Source organism: Hypanus sabinus, chromosome 5 (genome assembly GCF_030144855.1).
Source record: "Hypanus sabinus isolate sHypSab1 chromosome 5, sHypSab1.hap1, whole genome shotgun sequence".
In the NCBI taxonomy this organism is placed as follows: domain Eukaryota; kingdom Metazoa; phylum Chordata; class Chondrichthyes; order Myliobatiformes; family Dasyatidae; genus Hypanus; species Hypanus sabinus.
In genome coordinates this window covers 136,992,738-137,012,210 of record NC_082710.1, presented here as the reverse complement: position 1 = coordinate 137,012,210, position 19,473 = coordinate 136,992,738, and the positions used below count along the sequence as shown (strand labels likewise).

Below are 19,473 nucleotides of genomic sequence, written 5' to 3'. Positions count from 1 at the left end.
TACAATGGTTACATTGTGATTAATTTTTAAGAATAGGTCTGTGTTGAAAGATAAGGCGATGGAAGAAATTTAAAGCAGTGTTTCGCCAGCTCTGGGTGCTATTATTTCATACCTTCATTGTACGATATACCTTGAGTAAACCAAATATACCAAGGTGACACCTTACCTATTAAATTACTGATTCCATTTATCTATTCACTGTGTTTCTGAGAAATTTACTGAAATTTATCGTATGCTTGCTTTGAGAATTTTTTTGGTGATGCAAGTCTCATTTGGAATGTTTACAAGACAATTCTCTACAAAAGTCTATTTTTGATGAGGAGATGTGATCTTTTCACTTCCCAAAAAAAATGTTTTAATTTCCCCGCGTTTGACTAAATCCATTAGATTTCAAACACTGATTTTAGAGTTTTCTGACTCAAGTGCTCAAGGTGATGTTCAGATGCATTGGTGATCCTAAAGACTCAACCTCATTATTGTTGAAAACGTTCTCTGGTTTTGTGTTGGTTATTCCGATTGTTACAAAGGATTAAGGTTGGTCCACAATTGTTTCAGACTTCTTTTATCCAGCAGTCTCAAATTGTTTCAATCAAACTGATTCTTCTTGGTAGTAAACAGGAGCACCTTGGAACCTGCAGGGAGGCCCATGGATTGCTGGTGAGAATGTAGGATGCAGATACAAGTTACAAGTACCAGTTCAAAGCAATAGAAGAGATTGCTTCATGCAATGACTGCGACTTTATATCTTAACAACTACAACACAGGCTCCAGCTCGTCCAATGTTCAGAGATGCTGCCTGTTGGAAAAGAATCAGAGGTGATCAGTTGTTGGCTTAACCTTCAATGCAACATATTTCAACAGTGTAAGTAAGTTTAGCATCTGGTGTATGTCTGTAAAACACAGAAGGTCACACTTCCAAATAAAATAGGAAGGAGGCATTTCTTCCAATTTGAATTTCCTGATATTGATAACGTTTCCCCCTCAAATCTAATCATAAGCTTCAAAATCTTTGACTCAATAACTGCTTGTGCAATTGGATTCTCCGTTTCATCACTTGCAGATGCCAATCAGTTTGAGTTGGCAACAACATCTCCTCCACAGTCTCCATCAGTGCAAGTGCACCACAAGGCTGTGTGCTTAGCCCCCTGCTCTACTCAGTTTACAATTACGATTGTGTGACTAAGCACAAATCAATGCCATCTTCAAGTTTTCTGATGACAGCACTGGCCTAGGATGACACAAGTGTTGCGGTGACGGCATATGGGAGGGAAATTTTAAATCTGGCTGAGTGGTGCCACAACAACAACCTTTTACTCAATGTCAGCAAGACCAAGGAGCTGATTTTTGACTTCCTCCTTTTGAGGAGGAAACCAAAAGTCCTTGTGCCAGTCCTCATCGGGGGATCAGTGGAGGAGATAGTTACCTAATTTAAATACCTCTACGTTATAGAATAGTACAGCACATTACAGGCCCTTCAGCCCACAATGTTGTGCCGACCCTCAAACCCTGCCTCCCATATAATTATTTCAGAGAACCTGCCCTGGGCCTAGCATTGTAATTCAATTACAAAGAAAGCACAGTGCTTCTACTTACGTAAGAGTTTGAGAAGATTCAACATGGTATCTAAAACTTTGGCAAACTTTTATAGATGTGGAGAGTATATTGATTGGTTGTATCACAGCCTGGTATGGAACAATAAATGCTCTTGAGTGGAAAATCCTACAAAAAGTCCATCATGGGCAAAGCCATTGAGTACAATTACATCAAGTGTTGTTGCAAGAAATCAGTATCCATCATTGCAGAACCCAACAACACATCATGCTCTCTCCTCACTGCTGCCATCAGGAAAAAGTTAAAGGAGCCTCAGAACTAACATCACCAGGTTCAGGAACAGTTACTACACTACAACCATCAGAATCTTGAACCAGAGGGGATAACACACTTGTCCCATCACTGAAATGTTCCCACAACCTACGGATTCACTTTCATGGACTCTTCATCTCATGTTCTCAATATTATTAACAAGAGAAAATCTACAGATACTGCAAATCAAAGTAAACCACATAAAATGCTGGAGGAACTCAGCAAACCAGGCAGAATCTATGGAAAACAGTAAACAGTCGATGTTTTGGGACAATTACCTTTATCAGAAATGGCCTGGTGAGTTCCTCCAGCATTTTGTATGCATTATCTCAATATTTATTGCTTTGTTTATTATTATGATTTCTTCTTGTTTTTTGGTATTTGCACAGATTGTTGTCTTTTACACACTGGTTGTACACCCAGTTAGGTGCAGTTTTTCATTGATTCTATTATGGTTATTGGATTTATTGTATATGCCCGTAAGAAAATGAATCTCAGGGTCGTACAGGGTGGCGTATATGTACCTTGATAAGTAGTTGGCGGCCAATAGACTAGTCTTTGTAATGTATAGATCTATTTCTTTTGGAGCAATGACTCCACTTAGCACTACGAATGATCTGTTGTCTACGCAAGCATATTGATCTCTCTCTCTCTTGCTAAAATGTGAATATGCCAGTTAAAGCCACCTCATGCATGTGTATTTTTATTTATTCAATATGTAATTGCACAGACACAACAAATCAGCAATGTGGATGAAGCTAAATATCAGAGAATATCAACAACTGCACAAAACGGTTATGGTATGAGACAGCTACCAAAGGGACATGTGACTACTGCGTGGTACAGAGTTAAAGACGCAACTAACAAGTTAAAGTGAAAATAATGTGGCGATGGCTTTAGTCAGGAATGTTGATGAATTCAATCGTGCTAATGAAGACTGGGAGTCGTATATCGAGAGGGTTGAACTTTATTGTAAGGTGAACGACGTGGATGAGCAAAAGAAGCCCTTCATGCTTCTTAGCTTAATGGGTGCAAGGATGTACAGTCTCTTATGCAACTTAGTTATCCCTAAAAAGTCAAGATGTTCAACAAAATTGTTACAATTTTACAAAATCCCCTTGAGCCCTAAGCCGCTGGGAGAATCTGAAAGATTTAGATTTTACAGAAGGAACCAGTCAAAGAATGACAACATTTCTGAATACATTGCAGAAATGTGCAAACTTTCCCAATTCTGTGCTTTAGAGATGGACTTTCTGATGCATTAAGGGACAGGCTTATGTGTGGCATGCATAGTGAAAGCATTCAGAAGAGGCTCCTTTCTGAAAGAGACCTAACCTTAGAATAGGCATTGCAATAGACCATTGCAATATTGCAATATTGTTAGAGTCTGCAGCATAGGATGCAGCAGAACTACAGAAAAGGAGGTTAAAATGTGAAATGCACAAAATGTTCCTGAATGGTGCAAAAACCCAAAAAATATTATCAATGTGGCAAATCCTAACATGAAGCAAGGGACTGATGGCTCAAAGAAAAAGTTTGCAGGAAGTGTTAGAAAAAAAGGCACAGCCGAGAGAAAAGTCCCAAACACAAAACTAAGCAAATGCATGAAGTGAGAGAAAGTGAAACAGAATCAGACAACACAGTGTCTGACAAAGGTGAGCTGTCATGCTTAGAACTGCATAGTATTACTGAAGCATCACAAAATCATATGGATCACAATAGATGTGTCTGGTGTAAAATTGCAAATGGAACTGGAAACAGGATCAGCTTTGTCTAAATTTCAGAGGCTGACAAAAATAGACTGTTTTCTAAGCTACCATGAGAGAAGACCTCAGTGGTGCTAAAGACCTACGTAGGGCAAAAATGTCTCCCAAATGCAAACTGAAAGTGAATATGACATATGGAGGCCAAACACAGCAGTTTAAATCATTATGTATTGAAAAGTGGAGGGCCAGCACTTTTCAGATGTGACTGATTGAGAAAAATCCAACTAGACTGGCACTCAATCAAAGCTCTCAATGTGGTATCAATAGGCAACTGCAGCCCAAACGATAGCACTAACCAGAGACTGGCACAGCTGCTTATTGCTAATGAGAAGGTGTTAGAGAAAGGTTTTGGTAAACTCAAAGGCATGAAGGCTGGAATTGTACTGGATGAGGTAGCAACATCAAGATTCCACAAAGCTTGTCTCCTGCCTTCTAAAGTACGTCCTAAAGTGGATGCTACGAGGGGTGATTGATAAGTTTGTGGCCTGTAGAAGAAGGAGTCAATTTTAGAAAACCTAGCACATTTATTTTTCAACATAGCCCCCTCCTACATTTACACACCTAGTCCATTAGTTGTGGAGATTGGACCTCCAGAAAGTGTCCACAGATGGGTGATTGATAAGTTTGTGGCCTAAGGTAGAAGGAGATGAGTAATACATCTCTCATTACATGCACATGCAGGTCAACTCTTTGAGTGATTATGCAGGAAGTTTTTTCCAGTTTTTTTTTCTCTCCCTATCCCTCATGTAAACACATAAGTTAATTGCACCAAAAGTGGAAGATCTTGATTGTGCATTGGAACAACTGATTTGTTAAGCTTGCAGTGAACATATCTCACGTCACCATATGCTGATCATGAAGCAGGCAATGATTCATCACAACCAAATGAAAATTGAAGATAATTGTGAATATTCAGTAGGCTAGTTGCAGAAATTTTAAAAATGGCTCATCATTAAATTCTTAAAGCGTCTGCTGATCACAAAGCAGCAAAGAAGTTTCCTTGATGAGTTGCTCAAGATCAAAGCTGATGACAATCTAACACAAGAACAAGTATACAATGCTGATTATTATTATTACGATTATTATTATACCTTACATAAATCATGAAAAAACACAAATTCATTGTATTGTATTGTAATTTTTTAATCAAACCACAGCATCGTGGTTGGAGACTGAAACCTGTTTGTTCAACAGCTGATCCTGATGCTGCTGAGCAGCTTTTGTTACCCTGCACACATAATATTTTTTACTTTTAAGTACATATGTGTGATGAACAAGTGTAAGACAAAGACTGTACATCAATTTCAGAGTCATGATTGCAATCCCAAGCTATTTTGTTATACATTCCAAAATCCAAAACTTGGAGTTCAATGATTTGAATAGCTAAGTCCCCCATTCTTCCTGGTACATTTTCTCTCCTTCCTAAAAGACTTGATCCACTTCCTTCAAATAAAGGCAGTAATTGATAATAAAGATCACCAACAATTAAACACATTCTAGATGCATAAGTAAATAGTTTCAAATCATCTTTGTTTGCATAATGATTCAAAATCACACTGTTTGTATTAGCATGAGAATGTAGTCATTTTCTTTTGTTATTATTCTATCATGCCTGGAATTATGAGCGTATCTTTTATAAATTTAAGTTCTTTTGTAAATTGCACTGTAATGTTGCCACAAAACAACAAATTTCATGACATACTTTATGTCAGTAATAATAAACCTGGTTCTGATTCAGTGTCTGTAACTTGTACATTCAGGGTCCAGTTGTAAAAAGTATGAAATTAATAAAAATTGTAGCAATATGTTATCTTTATTTGCAATTTCAATCTTTAAGGATGGACAATGTTAATGGATTTAAAAGAAATAGAGGACTTCCTTTGAATTATATGCTTACCAGAACGTCTTATGTCACTTTACAGCCAATGATGTTTGTTTATTTGTAGTTGAAATTGTTCTGTAGCATCGCAGTCCTGCACAATGAGCTCTCATAGCATTAATGTTTTAAATGACCAGTAATTTTTGTTGTGTAATGTTGATTGATACATGAATGTTGTCACGAATATTCACTCCTCAGAGAAGTAACGCTATGGCGTCTCTTATCTGCGCTTGAGGGAGAGATGTCACCTGGAACTCTGCATCTCCATCCAATTCAGTACTCTCTTTGTACTCCAGTCAAAATGTTACCAAAAAATGCATTAGAATTTAGAATTTAGAATTAGAATAATGTAAGAATATTATTAAATAATTAGCAAAACAAACATATTTAAAAAAATACAACATAGGTACCATCTAACATTGAGTGTTGTAGTGTAGGCCTCCGTTAGTCTTGATAAACCATGGATTTGTGCCTTGGAAAGTTTCCAAGCTTGGGCAGGGTTTTGTTTTGTGGAAGACTGGCAGTTGCCCAAGCTGCAAGTCTTCCCTCTCCACACCACCGATATTGTCCAAGGGAAGGGCATTAGGACCCATACAGCTTGGCACCAGTGTCGTCGCAGAGCAATGTGTGGTTAAGTGCCTTGCTCAAGGACATACATGCAGCCTCAGCCAAGGCTCGAACTATCGACCTTCAGATCACTAGACGAATGCCTTAACCACTTGGCCACGCGCCAACACATTGGGTACTTCAGTACTATTCCATTAAATGAAGGTGTTAATTGACTTGTGCAAACTCCCTTCAAATATTGATAAACCTGTTGGACAATGATCTAGTCATGATATTTGCTTCTATGAAATTTGTAGGTAAATTTCCATCCCAAGGCTCCTCCTAAAGACTATTAATAAAAAAAAATCTATATTACCTGTGTCCATTCATTGGTCTGAGGGTCATAGGATTCCATTGTGTTTAGATAAGTTTGTCCGTCATATCCACCAACTGCATATAGCCTATCTCCAAGCAGACAGACCCCAACTGCATCACGGGGGACACTCACTGGAGCTATCATTGTCCAAGTATCAGTCTTAGGATCATATCTAACAGATGAACATGAAGAAACACATCATAAGTAGAAAAGCTTATTACCAATTTTAAGTTGAGTGATTAAACCAGCTTGTTCATTAATTCATCTTGATGTTTCATTTGTATGCTTGAGGTAAAAAATGCTTTAGCTCAGTTGTCTTAACTGGACGTAGAATCTTGCCCTAACACAAATTTCAACAGGGAACCCAATGTCCAAGATATTGTCACAGAAGATATTTTCATCAGTAACTAATATCTTTAAACTAATCTAATTTTTTACTAGGTTTGTTTATCAAGAGCTAGGTAAAGTTAAACTTGGGTTAGAATGATTTCAAATACCATTCATACTTGTTGGAATTGATGAAGCTTATATTAGTAGTTTACAATCATTTGAAACATGCAATTCTTTAGAATACATTTGCTGGTATTTTACAATGCCTGGGCAAATGTTGTGTGTCTTGAATAGAGAACATTTCCATTGAATATTCATGAATATCTACTCTGTGTTAATTAAACCACTGATGTGAGTTGCAGCATACCTACTCAAGGTAGCTCAACTTTTTAAAAGCTGGTACTTCAATGGCTAGAGACCTCAGCAGATTATTTTAAGGAAGCAGCATTCTAATGCTAACCCCTTCTGTAACTGGCTGTTCCAACCAGCAGAGAAATGTACCTCAAAGATTATGTTCCACTATTCATTTAGCTCATGGGGAGTTTGTACCCTAATGTCAACTACTTGTTTTTTAACAAAAAAAAAATCTCCATTTAGGATCACAGAGTCACTGAGTGGAACAATATTGAAAGACCTTTGACCCACCAACTCAATGATGATCATCAAACATTTGATTTGCCGAGTTCCCTCAGTATTTTGGGTGAATTGCTCAAAATTCCCAGCATCTACAGAATCACTTGTGCCTCTGAGGAACTCAGCGTATCAGACTGTATCTGTGGAGGGAAATGGGAAGTTTGCATTTTGGGACAAGATCCTACATCTAGACTGGAAAGAAATAGGGGAGTTGGCCAGTATAAAAATATGGAAGGAAGTGGTAGAGGGGAGCTGCAGGTGATATATCCGGTGGAGGGATTGATATGCAGATGAGGGAGGGAGTAGAGTGGAAATGATATAAGAAGGAGGAGAGGAGGGGAACTAGTGTGAAGAATGTATGGGTGATGGTCATGGTGAGCGTGGCAGAGGTTACAGACAAAAAGTGATGGTGGCTGGTGGATAACAAAGAGAGAAAAAACTGAGAAAAGGGACAAGAAGCTGAGCGTTTCTGCTCCAGATGTTGGATCTTTACCCGAAATGTTAACTGTCAACTGTGCTCCGTAGATGTTGCCTGAGTTCCTCCAATACTTTGTATATTGCTCCAGACTCCAGCATTTTTGGCCCCCTGTGTCTCCAATCTGTATTTCAAGCCTAGTTTATGTCATTCCTCCAAATAAACAAAATGGTTGGGAGTAACTGGTAACAATGAATAATATTCCTCTATTAAATTTAAGACTTAAACGTGTTATGTTATGAACCATTCTGGACACCAAACTATAAAGCTCTAGTAAACCTTGCTCTTCCATAATTCGTCTCAGGTTGCCACAAGATAATATTACACTACCTTCCCCATTCCTTCTCAGCCCTGAAGAAGAGTCTTGGCCTGAACCATTGATTATCTATTCATTTCCATAGCTGCTGCCTGACCTACTGAGTTCCTCCAGCATTTTGTGTGTGTTGCATTACATTGGCTTTTTTTTTGTTATGCTGACTGTGAAAGTCAGTTAATGAACTGCAAAGTTTCTTCCTAGTCTGAGAAATTTTTATCATTTTTAAAATACCTGGTGCATTTTATGGCTCCACATAGATCACCTCACGATTATGTTTTAAAGTCCAGCTGGTGCAGATTTAATTCATTCAATTTGTCATCTAAATCTAATAGATCTTTTGGATGGACCAACAATTTTCCTTCTATTCTCTGCACTTTAACTAGATTCAATAGTTTCTTATGTGGCAGCATATAGGATGCATCCTGGAAGTCACTATAAAGTGTATCTATTGATATTATCTATGTCCTCAAGGAGAAAGTGTGTGCTTTCCAAATTTATGTTTACTTACTCTAATTGGTTCAACTAGCTCCGAGTCATCAGGCACGCTTTAATTAATAATACATGCCAGTAACGTGATGTAGATTTAAGTATCAAAAATAGATACATTTCTGTATCTAGAAATATGTTCATATTAAGATTCTATTGGGCAGAGTGTTATCTAGTGTTGGCTTCTCAGTGATGTAATTTGCATTCAATTTTCAATAGTATTTAAACTCTAAAGAAATGATAATAGTCTGTTATCTTCTGAAACAAAAAGTTTCTTATAAAACAAAAAATTTACCTTTTCTGGAGACGTAACTAAACTCAATCGCAATTACATGCTTGAAAACAATCAACCTTTTTTTTCTACACTGGGTCAGTAACATCATGAAGGATCCCATCCACCCTGCTCATAAACTATTTGTCCCACTCCCATCTGGGACAAGTCTTTGTAGCATCTATGCCAGGACCACCAGACTCAAAAACAGTTACTTTCCCCAAGCAGAAAGGCTGATCAACACATCCACTAACAAACCTCTCCGCACCCCCCACCATCACTACTTTATAATTTACTGTCAGTCACCTTATGTACGGACACTCCTGTGCCTAGCGTCATCTTATTGACATACAATCAAACCATGTACTGCATAAAAGCTATATTATGTTCTTTATCTTATTGTGTTCTCTTTGTGCTACATCTGATCTGGAGAAACAATAATTTTGTTCTCCTCTACACTTCTGCACTGGAAATGACATTAAACTATCTTGAATTAGGGTACAGGGTTAATATGTATTCTTATTGTATCACATAGTGTATAACACAGATGATTAGTCAGTGTTTTGTAAAAAAAAATCTGTCGATAGTCCATGAATTGTGTCATATTGCAGGAGAGTGTTAAGTTTACTCCTACTGAAAGATGAGCTGATGTATGTTTTACCTCAGAATGTGTTAAATGAAGCGCTCATTTTCTGATACCTGGATTACACTCTCAATTAATTAGTTACTGAACTAGGGACAGGAGCACTTAAAAAAAAAGTTCATATTGATCATACACAAGAAAGAGACTGGTCACTCTGCAGAGCAAAGACTTATCTACTGCATAAAGATGAATGTTGCCGTAATGCTTCAAAGGGCTCTGGCTCCTGCGACCAGGAGACAGGAATGAGAATTTTATTCATAAATCTGTTTTACCATGTTCTTAACATTTAGTTGAGCAAGCTAACACTTCTCTCTTTGGAGCAAAGGATGGTGAGAAGTAAAAGGTAGAGGCATATAAGATTATAGAGGTATAAGATAGAGTGGAGAAGCAGCACCTTTTTCTCGGGGTGCCAACGGCTGATATTGGAGGACACCCTTTTAAGGTGGCTGGAGCAAAGGGGAACATCAGAGGAGGGTATTTTCACAAAGAGAATGATAAGTGCCTGGACAGCACAGCAAGGGATAGCGATAATGGTGGATATGTTAGGGACATTTAAGAGATTCTTAGATAGGCGCATGCATGAAGGAAAATGGAGGGTTATAGTCTATGCAGGAGGAAAGGCTTAGGTTGATCATGGATTAGGTTAAAAGACCTGGACAATATTGTAGACAAAAGTACAATGCTGTACTATTCTATGTTCTATAACATATCACAAGTTTATTTCAATCTTTCACCTCTCTACACAGTCCGAAAGCCGAGAGCAGTGGTTCGAAGCAGGAGCATCATGGCCTCCAACTGCATAAAGAAAACCATCGCATGTTGCCACACCCACACCTCCTCTTCTCTTGGACATGGGTGTACACATACTCCATTTATTGGTGTGTGGATCATAGCACTCAATAGATTTGAGGCAAGCACTTCCATCTCGACCCCCTACAGCATACAACCTGTTGACAAAGTAAAAGATGCTCAGTAAATCTACATTATTGCATTGGTAATGCTGATACAAAAATCATTAACCCTGAGTCTATTAGCCTGACTCTAAATCTATTAATTCTATAGTTCCTCCATATCTCTGTCTGAAGTGGGAGTCCCTTTCTCATGAGACTAGACCTACTAGTTGTGGATTTCTCCGAGCAGAGTTTGCATTGTCTCACTATACATTTAGTCAAACCCCTTCAGATTCACGCTTTGCCAAGATCACCCAAATTCCAGAGGTTATTAGCCCAATTAACTCAATCAATGACCATAAGGCAATATTTTTAATCCCAGGAATCAGCTTAACTTCTAATACTAGCGGATTTCAAAATCTACTCAAAATACTCGAATTGTCATAAACTTTGTCCTCAGTATTACTAAGCCATTTACAGTTGAGTACATGTTACTCTCATTGAACACCTTATTAAATGGCCTTCTCATTTGAAAATGAGAAGGTAATTAAGACCTTTTCAAACTACTGTGGGTTATTTATTCAATTAATCACTTGGTTCATTTCTTCCTTTTGAAAATTCTCAATTATTATCTATTGATCTCCTGAATGCATTAACATTCTAAGCAGCGCTAATGAAAGGCATAAAATTTTATTCCAAAATCAACCTCTAAAAATTCACCTTGACACTGAATCTGAATGCTTCCCAGAACTGTTAAAAATTGCTAGCTATGATGATTTTGAAAGTTTTTTATATATATGATTGGCCTGTGTTTTACTTACAGTGGATGGCCCTCTACCTTCTTCACCATCCTGAACTTACCATGCCTGATTGCAGATCAGTCTTGCTTGTTCAGAGCATCTCAGGACTGAGCAGTGAGGCTCTAGGCACTCATAGGGCTTCCGACAATATAATGGCATACGGGGAATGAGCCGGAACACACCACAACCACCAACTCCCTCTGGAATCTATTGACAGCCTACACCAGTTTAGCTAACTGGTCAATATATTTAATTTTTTCTAAATGTTCCTTATTGTCAGAAATACTTAATTAAAAATCAAATTTCAAAACTTACAATTTAAATAAAACACTCAGTTAAAACTTCTAAATTACTTTTCATTAATTGAAAACATTAAACAAACCTCAAAATCTATTACATATCTCATTTTAAGGTAACTTTACATCTTCTCACTCAATTCACCACAACTGCTCCCTGTAGTGTCAGCTCCACGTTTCACCATCCCCATTAATTTATAATAGAGTTTGGAGGGGATTGTTTTACTTTCATAGTCTTTGGTTTTGGATTTAAACACTTTCTCACATCTTTCCATTTTTATGTTCTCTTCCAATTTTGATCATCCCCATTAGGTCTTCCCTCCTGCCTTAGCTTTTCAAGAGTAAAGAAACCCTGAACAGCTTCTCCATTCTGTTACATTCTTCATTGTCTCTCTATGCATGGATTTAATCCAGTGACCCTGTTTGTCTAATACGACAGGATATCTACCACGGGTTGCTTTGAGTCAAGGATGTTGTTTCCCTGCACTACTTCAGTGGCACAGCTCATATAGTAGGAGCCGCTGCCTGGAAGACCTGGGTTCAATGCCGACCTCAAGTGCTGTCTATGTGGAGTATGCAACTTCTTCTTGTTATATGTGTCCTCTGGGTGTTCCACTTCCCTCCCACGTATCAAAGATGTGTAGGTTAGTAAACTAATTGGCCTCTGTAAACTGTCTCTAGTGAATAGAGAAGTGGTAGAATCTAAGTAGAGTTCACAACAACATGGGGAAAATACAACCAAAAATGGAATTAGTGTTTGATGAGAGTGATGGAGTGGTTGATAGACAACATGAACTCAGTGAGCCAAAGAGTTTGTTTCCATGCTGTATTTCTCTATTACTCTATGGCCATTGCGACGGGGTCCTGAATTACCCCTATGAACAGTGTTTTTGAAAAGAGAGAGGGAGTTGTTGTTCAACACCAGACACCTTGTTATTAAGAGAGAGAGGTGAAGACTGCTCGGAGATGGTGTTATGGTTTCACTGCAAGCATGTTTACGCTTTTGCAAGGACACTGTCAGCGTCTGTATTCTTATACAGAGAGAGAAGGGAGGAGCTGCTTGATGGACAGCTGGTGTTCCGCACAGAGACATAAATAGAAGGTCCGCTGATAGACCTACAGACACATGGTTTTGGACACTGAATGAGCTTTGTTGTGCCCACAGAAAAGGAGGGTTTTGGAGGATCAATCAGGCGGATTGATCAGTGCCTCTTACAGTGTGAAAGGGTGTGACCGGTGGGGAGTTACTCGTGTGTCCAACCCTCGTCTGAGTTGATAATTCCACCACGGAAGAACGGTCCCCTTTGTTGTGGTCACAGTTGGTGACTTCTAAAGGATTTCAGGGGACAACAGGAAGATCGACAGCATCAGCTCACTTGAAGAACTAAACTTCTCTCTCTCTCCCCATCACTACTCAATTCCATACCACGAACTGAACTGAACTTTACTCATCACCATAAGACTGTATCTATTCACCCCTGGGCTTGAAGAAGCTTGGTTTTCATATAGTTCTATATTTATAAGATCATTGCTAACCTGCTTAATATATCTGAATTTATATTACTGTATTGTGTAGTTACTAATAAATACCCTTAGTAGCAATACTGGACTCCGAAGTGTTTTCTATTTCTGCTGGTTCTTTAACCTATCACAGGGTATGTGCTATTATCCATGCTACACCATGGATAATTGAATGCCAACTGTTAACTTTTTCATTTCTCACCTATTATTTTTTGGGATGTGAGTAGTATTGAAAATGTCAGCATTTATTGTCCATCCCTACTTACCCTTGCTGATGGTGAACTATCTTCTTAAGATATTTCAGTCTTGGTGGGTACTAAGTCATGGTGGTAAGTAGGGAGGATAATATACTGTACTTCCAAGTTGGGATGTTGCGTGACTTGGCTATGAATCAACATGTGGTGTGCTATCATGAGGAAATCTGCAGATGCTGGAAATTCAAACAACACACATAAGATGCAGGTGGCACACAGCAGGCCAGGCAGCATCTATATGAAGAGGTACAGTCGATGTTTCGGGCCGAGACTCTTTCCCGAAACGTTGACTTTACTTCTTCCTGTAGATGCTGCCTGGCAATGCTGTGTTCCGCCAGCATTTTGTGTGTGTTGTACGGTGTGCTATTCCTACTTGGAGGATGGACTTATTAGATTGGGAGGCACCAGTGACTGCGTGAGCTGCTATCTGGTCTATTTCTCTATATTTATTGGACTATGACAAGAAGGATGTGTTGGAGATCTTTGATCAATACGTATTGCCACCATCCAGTGAGCTTTTATTTACTCTTATTTCTTCATAGGCTACAGATGTCATTGAGTCTGCCCAAGTTTATTGTCCATCCCTAATTATCTTGGAACTGAAGAGGCAGTTAAGAGTTAACCTGACAGATGGTCTGCGAGTCACATAAAGGCCACACTAGGTCAGGACTATAGGTATCCTTCTATGAGTAAACTAGATAGGTTTTTAACAACGAAATGACAAAATGGCTGTTGTTATGACTACACTTCTCATTTAATGTTCCAGATTTATTATTTTAATGATTAATTGTTCAGGAATTCAGTTGCTGATCCAATAAGTTAAGCATGTACTCAAAACAGAGTACAAAAAGAGTAATACAACATGAAATCAGGCCCTTTGGCCAACCTCATCCACGCCATCCGTAGCACCCACAAATCTCATCCTATTTCATTTCACTTGACAATTATACTCCTCTAACCATGTACCTATCCAAATGTCTTGTAAACATTGTTATTGTTATTGCCTCAATCACATTCTTGGGCAGCTTATTCCATATCTGGATCACCCTCTATATGAAGAAGTTGCATCTCAAATCCCTTTTAAAACTTTCCCTACCACTGTAACCATATGATATAGGAGCAGAAGTAGGCCGTTTGGCCCAGCGAGTCTGTTCTGCCATTCAATCATGGGCTGGTCCAATTCTTCCAGTCATCCCCACTCCCCTGCCTTCACCCCATACCCTTTGATGCCCTGGCTAATCAAGAACTTATCTGTCTTTTTGAAATGAAATGAATTAATGAAATTAATTTATTTTGGTCAGTACAAACATAACAAAACATATCTCTGCCTTAAATGCACCCAATGACGTGGCTTCCACGGCCGCTCGTGGCAACAAATTCCACAGATTTACTACCCTGTGACTAGAGTAATTTCTTCACATCTCTGTTCTAAATGGACATGCTTCAATCCTGAAGTTGTGCCCTCTTGTCGTAGACTCCCCAGCAATGGGAAGTAATGTTGCCGTACCTATTCTGTTGGGGCCTTTTAACATTCAGAGTGTTTCTATGAGATCCCCCCCCTCATTCTCCTGAACTCCAGGGAATACAGCCTAAGAGCTGCCAGACGTGCCTCATATGGTAACCCTTTCACTCCTGGAATCATTCTTGTGAATCTTCTCTGAACCCTTTCCAATGTCAGTATATCCTTTTTAAAATAAGGAGCCCAAAACTGCACACAATACTCCAAGTGTGGTCTCACGAGTGCCTTAAGGAGCTTCAACATCACATCCCTTCTTTTATATTCTATACCTCTAGAAATGAATGCCAAAATTGCATTCACCTGCTTCACCACCAACTCAGCCTGGAGGTTAACCTTTAGTGTATCCAGCACAAGGACTCTCAAGTCCCTTTGCATCTCTGCATTTTGAATTCTCCCCCCATCTAAATTATAGTCTGCCCCTTTATTTCTTCCATAAAGTGCACGACCATACACTTCCCAAAATTGTATTTCATTTGCCACTTCTTTGTCCATTCCCCTAAACTATCTAAGTCACTCTGCAGGCTCTCTGTTTCCTGAACACTACCTACTCCTCCACCTATCTTTGTATCATCGACAAATTTAGCCACAAATCCATTAATCCCATAGTCCACACGAGTGAATCTGCAGATGCTGGAAATAAATAAAAAACATAAAATGCTGGCAGAACTCAGCAGGCCAGACAGCATCTATGGGAGGAGGTAGTGATGATGTTTCGGGCTGAAACCCTTCATCAGGAGTGAAGTAACATGGGACGGTCGAGGGGGGGATAAGAAGTGGGGGGAGGGATGAAGTAGAGAGCTGGGAAGTGATAGGCTGGAGGGAAATGGGCTAGGGGGAAGGTGGAGAATTATGGAAAATAAAAGAGAAAGAAAGGTAGGGCTGTGGGGAGATTATAGTGAGGGGGGAAAAGAGAGAGAAAGAGAACCAGACTAAAATAATAGATAGGGATGGGGGTAAGGGTGGGGTGCAGGGGTATCAACAGAGGTCTGTGAGTTGGATGTTCATGCCGGCAGGAAGGAGGCTACCTAGGCGGGAGATAAGGTATTGCTTCATCGACCTGCGTTTGGCCTCATCTTGACGGTAGAGGAAGCCATGGACAGACCCTGTGGCCACACATTTCAATTCCACCACTCCCACTCCGATATGTCTGTCCATGGCCTCCTCTACTGTCAAGATGAGGCCACACGCAGGTCGATGGAGCAATATCTTATCTCCCGCCTAGGTAGCCTCCTTCCTGCCGGCATGAACATCCAACTCACTGACCTCCGTTGATACCCCTGCCCCCCCTTACCCCCATCCCTATCTATTATTTTAGTCTGGTTCTCTTTCTCTCTCTTTCCCCCCCTCACTATAATCTCCCCCCAGCCCTACCTTTCTTTCTCTTTTATTTCCCATAATTCTCCACCTTCCCCCTAGCCCGGGGGTCGGCAACCTGCGGCTCCCGAGCCATTTGTGGCTCTTTCACCTCTGTGCTGCGGCTCCCTGTGGCTTTGGGAAATAATTGGTCAGTATTTAATTAAAATGTATTTTATGTTAGTTTGTTAGCTTTTGAAATGTAATTCTAAATTTGAAGATTATGGTGATCTTGTACAATCTAAGTGTGGCTGGCACATCCGAAACGGCTCACAATTAGCCAGCATTCCGGCTAAGGGAGATAGCCTACGGGGGTTTGTGAGTACGCGTCTTTTGCAGCATCTGCGTCCATGGGGGCTGGGTTGAGGGAGGCTTAAAAGCAAGGCTGTTTAGTTCGAATAAAGCTATCTTTGACTGCAGTTTACTGACACCGCTACAACGTGTTTTTATCGCTGGCTGTCCAGAGGGGAGGTGCTGAAACGCTTTGTCGCGTGTCTGGAAGAAGTGAAAACTTTCCTGGGCAGCAAAGGGCTCACCTTTCCTGAGCTGGAACAGCCAGAGTGGCTGGAAAAGCTACACTTCATGGTAGACATGACAGCGCACCTGAACACGCTGAACACAGCTCTTCAGGGGAAAGGACGCACAGCCCTGCACATGTTGGAGGATGTTTTGGCATTCGAGCGCAAGTTGACGTTGCTTGCCAGAGATTTACAGAAAGGCACTTTGTCTCACTTCCCCAATTTGAGAGAGTTCAAACAAGGTCACGACATGATAATTTCGGAGTATTTACATTCTGCAATCATCGCAATGCAAACATCGTTTGGGAAACGCTTCTGTGAGTTCAGAGAGGAAAAAAACACATTATCCTTCCCGGTCACTCCCTTAAGCATCGATCCTTCCCTACTGAATACGACTGCATTGGCAGGTGTGAGTCAACCTGATCTTGAGATGGAACTGGCCGACATAGCCGACAAAGACATATGGGTGTCCAAGTTTAGACGCTTGACAGCAGACCTTGAAGATGTTGCCCGTCAGAAGGCCGTTCTTGCTCAGAAACACAAATGGAGTGATATTGAAAACCTTCCAAAACCGGACAAACTTGTGTTCGAAACATGGAATGCTATGCCCGACATTTATGTAAACATTAAAAAGTATGCGCTTTGAGTCCTGTCGATCTTTGGATCCACATATGTAAGTGAGCAGGTGTTCTCCAACATGAACTTTATTAAAAACAAACATCGCGCACGCCTCACAGATGACAGCTTGCGATCCTGTGTAAAGATGAAGGTGACGTCATACAGCCCTGATGTGCAGACGCTGAGCGCTGAGGTCCAGGAGCAGAAATCCCATTAACCAAGTATGATAAATATTTTAATTGCCTATTATTTTATGTATATTCATATTTTTTCATTGTTCAGTGAAATAGTCCTTTTATTTTTCAGGCTGACAGCTGGCTGATGTTATTTTTGGTTTGCTGCTGGCGGAAAATTTAAGTTCGGCGTTTTTCATAAATACAAGAAGGACTCAAATAGACATTGAGTATTTTACTTAAAAGTAACTTTCAACCCAACGTCTTTTTTTCGGAGTTCAAAATGTTTTTGTTGCATGCAGAAATGTAATTTTGTTTTCTCTGCAGGAGTTCATCAATTTCATAAATGCAACACATTATAGTTTGTTTATACATAGCATAAAGGCAAAAAAAAAACGTTGTATGCAGTGTTATTTCATTTTAAATGTCAAACGGGTTTTGCGGCTCCCAGTGTTTTCTTTTCTGTGGGAAACGGGTCCAAGTGGCTCTTTCAGTGGTAAAGGTTGCTGACCCCTACCCTAGCCCATTTCCCTCCAGCCTATCACTACCCAGCTCTCCACTTTATCCCTCCCCCCATTTCTTATCCCCCCTCGACCATCCCATGTTACTTCATTCCTGATGAAGGGTTTTGGCCCGAAATATCATCACTACCTCCTCCCATAGATGCTGTCTGGCCTGCTGAGTTCTGCCAGCATTTTGTGTTTTTTAATCCCATAGTCCAAATCATTGACATAAACCCCTGCCCTCGAGTTTTCAGTCTCCATCCCTTAAGAATAAAAAAAAACTGTGTGTAATCACCCTATCTATGCCCCTCATGATCTTATACACCTCTAGAAGATCATTCCTCAATCTCATAGGCATCAAGGATCAAATTCCTGTCCTGTCCACCCTCTCCCTATACATCCTCATATGTCATCTTTTCACTCTTTCTAGATTAATGGTGTCTTTCCAATAGTAGAGCAACCGAACTGTAGTCAATACTCTAAATACAGCTTCACCAATATATTGTACACTGCATCATAATGCCTTGTACTAATGGAACATGGATTTAATTACATTTCTGCTTTCTTTCAATTTCACAATGGTGGTATTGATTTGGTACATTTATCAGTCAGCTTGTTACAATAGTGGCATGTTCAAACTGGAACACACTCTTCAAGGCATATTTTCTACTCACTTGCCATTTAGTGCTGCCACTCCCACCGTGCTTCGAGCAACAGACATGCTGGCCACAAAGGTCCACTGGCAGGCTTGTGGATCCCACCGTTCCACAGTATTTAGGTAACTCCAGCCATCATGGCCCCCTACTGCATACATTGGTCCTTCTAACACAGCAACACCTGAAATAGATGGAAAGGTATTAATGGAGTGGACAAGAGTGAATCAAGAGGCACAGGTTGTGCCAGTAGTGAAACGTAGTTGGCTATTGTTCTCTGTCCATCTGCATTCAGGTTTTGGAATATAATGCTGCTTGGAGCTTATTTACCAGCTTGAGTCACCGTTCCTTTTTGTTGCAAAGCAAGATGCTGAAGATGCTCAACAGGCAAGACAAAACCTACAAACACAGAACTACAGTTCATGCTGCAGGCTGGTTACCTCAGGGAGACGAAAAGCAAACGCTATTAAAACCAAATGCAATCACCCTTACTAAAAAAGTCATTAAGGATTTGGAGTAAGGGTATTCACTAATTTTGCATCCCTCTCTACAGATATTGTCTGAGCAAAATTTTATGTTAATTTCAGTTTTCTGGCCTGTGCAGTACACTCCATAATCCTAACCAAGTCCCGAGGGATAGAACTATACTCACTAGGTTCAGTTAGAGTGTATATTCCAATTAAACACTTGGATTCAGTTTGTCATGTGCATTATTCTTTGCTACAGTACAGCTCAGGAGAAGAAACTTGGCATTACCTCAGGTAGGCAGTGTGTCTAAGGTTGTTATGATT

At 39.9% G+C, this 19,473-nt stretch overlaps 1 protein-coding gene across 1 annotated transcript in view; it reads right to left on the bottom strand.

Annotated features, from left to right (window-relative positions):
* Positions 1–669: 669 nt before the first annotated feature.
* Positions 670–19,473, bottom strand: part of LOC132393770 (kelch-like protein 1) — a 220,464-nt gene continuing 201,660 nt past the window's right edge. Inside the window, exons 7-10 of the mRNA XM_059969164.1 lie at positions 18,704–18,866; positions 10,319–10,531; positions 6,431–6,602; positions 670–796 (exon numbers count right to left, since the gene is read on the bottom strand). Of these exons, the coding sequence (XP_059825147.1) occupies positions 740–796; positions 6,431–6,602; positions 10,319–10,531; positions 18,704–18,866 (605 nt within the window). The 3' untranslated portion in view covers positions 670–739. The remainder of the gene's footprint in view (positions 797–6,430; positions 6,603–10,318; positions 10,532–18,703; positions 18,867–19,473) is intronic.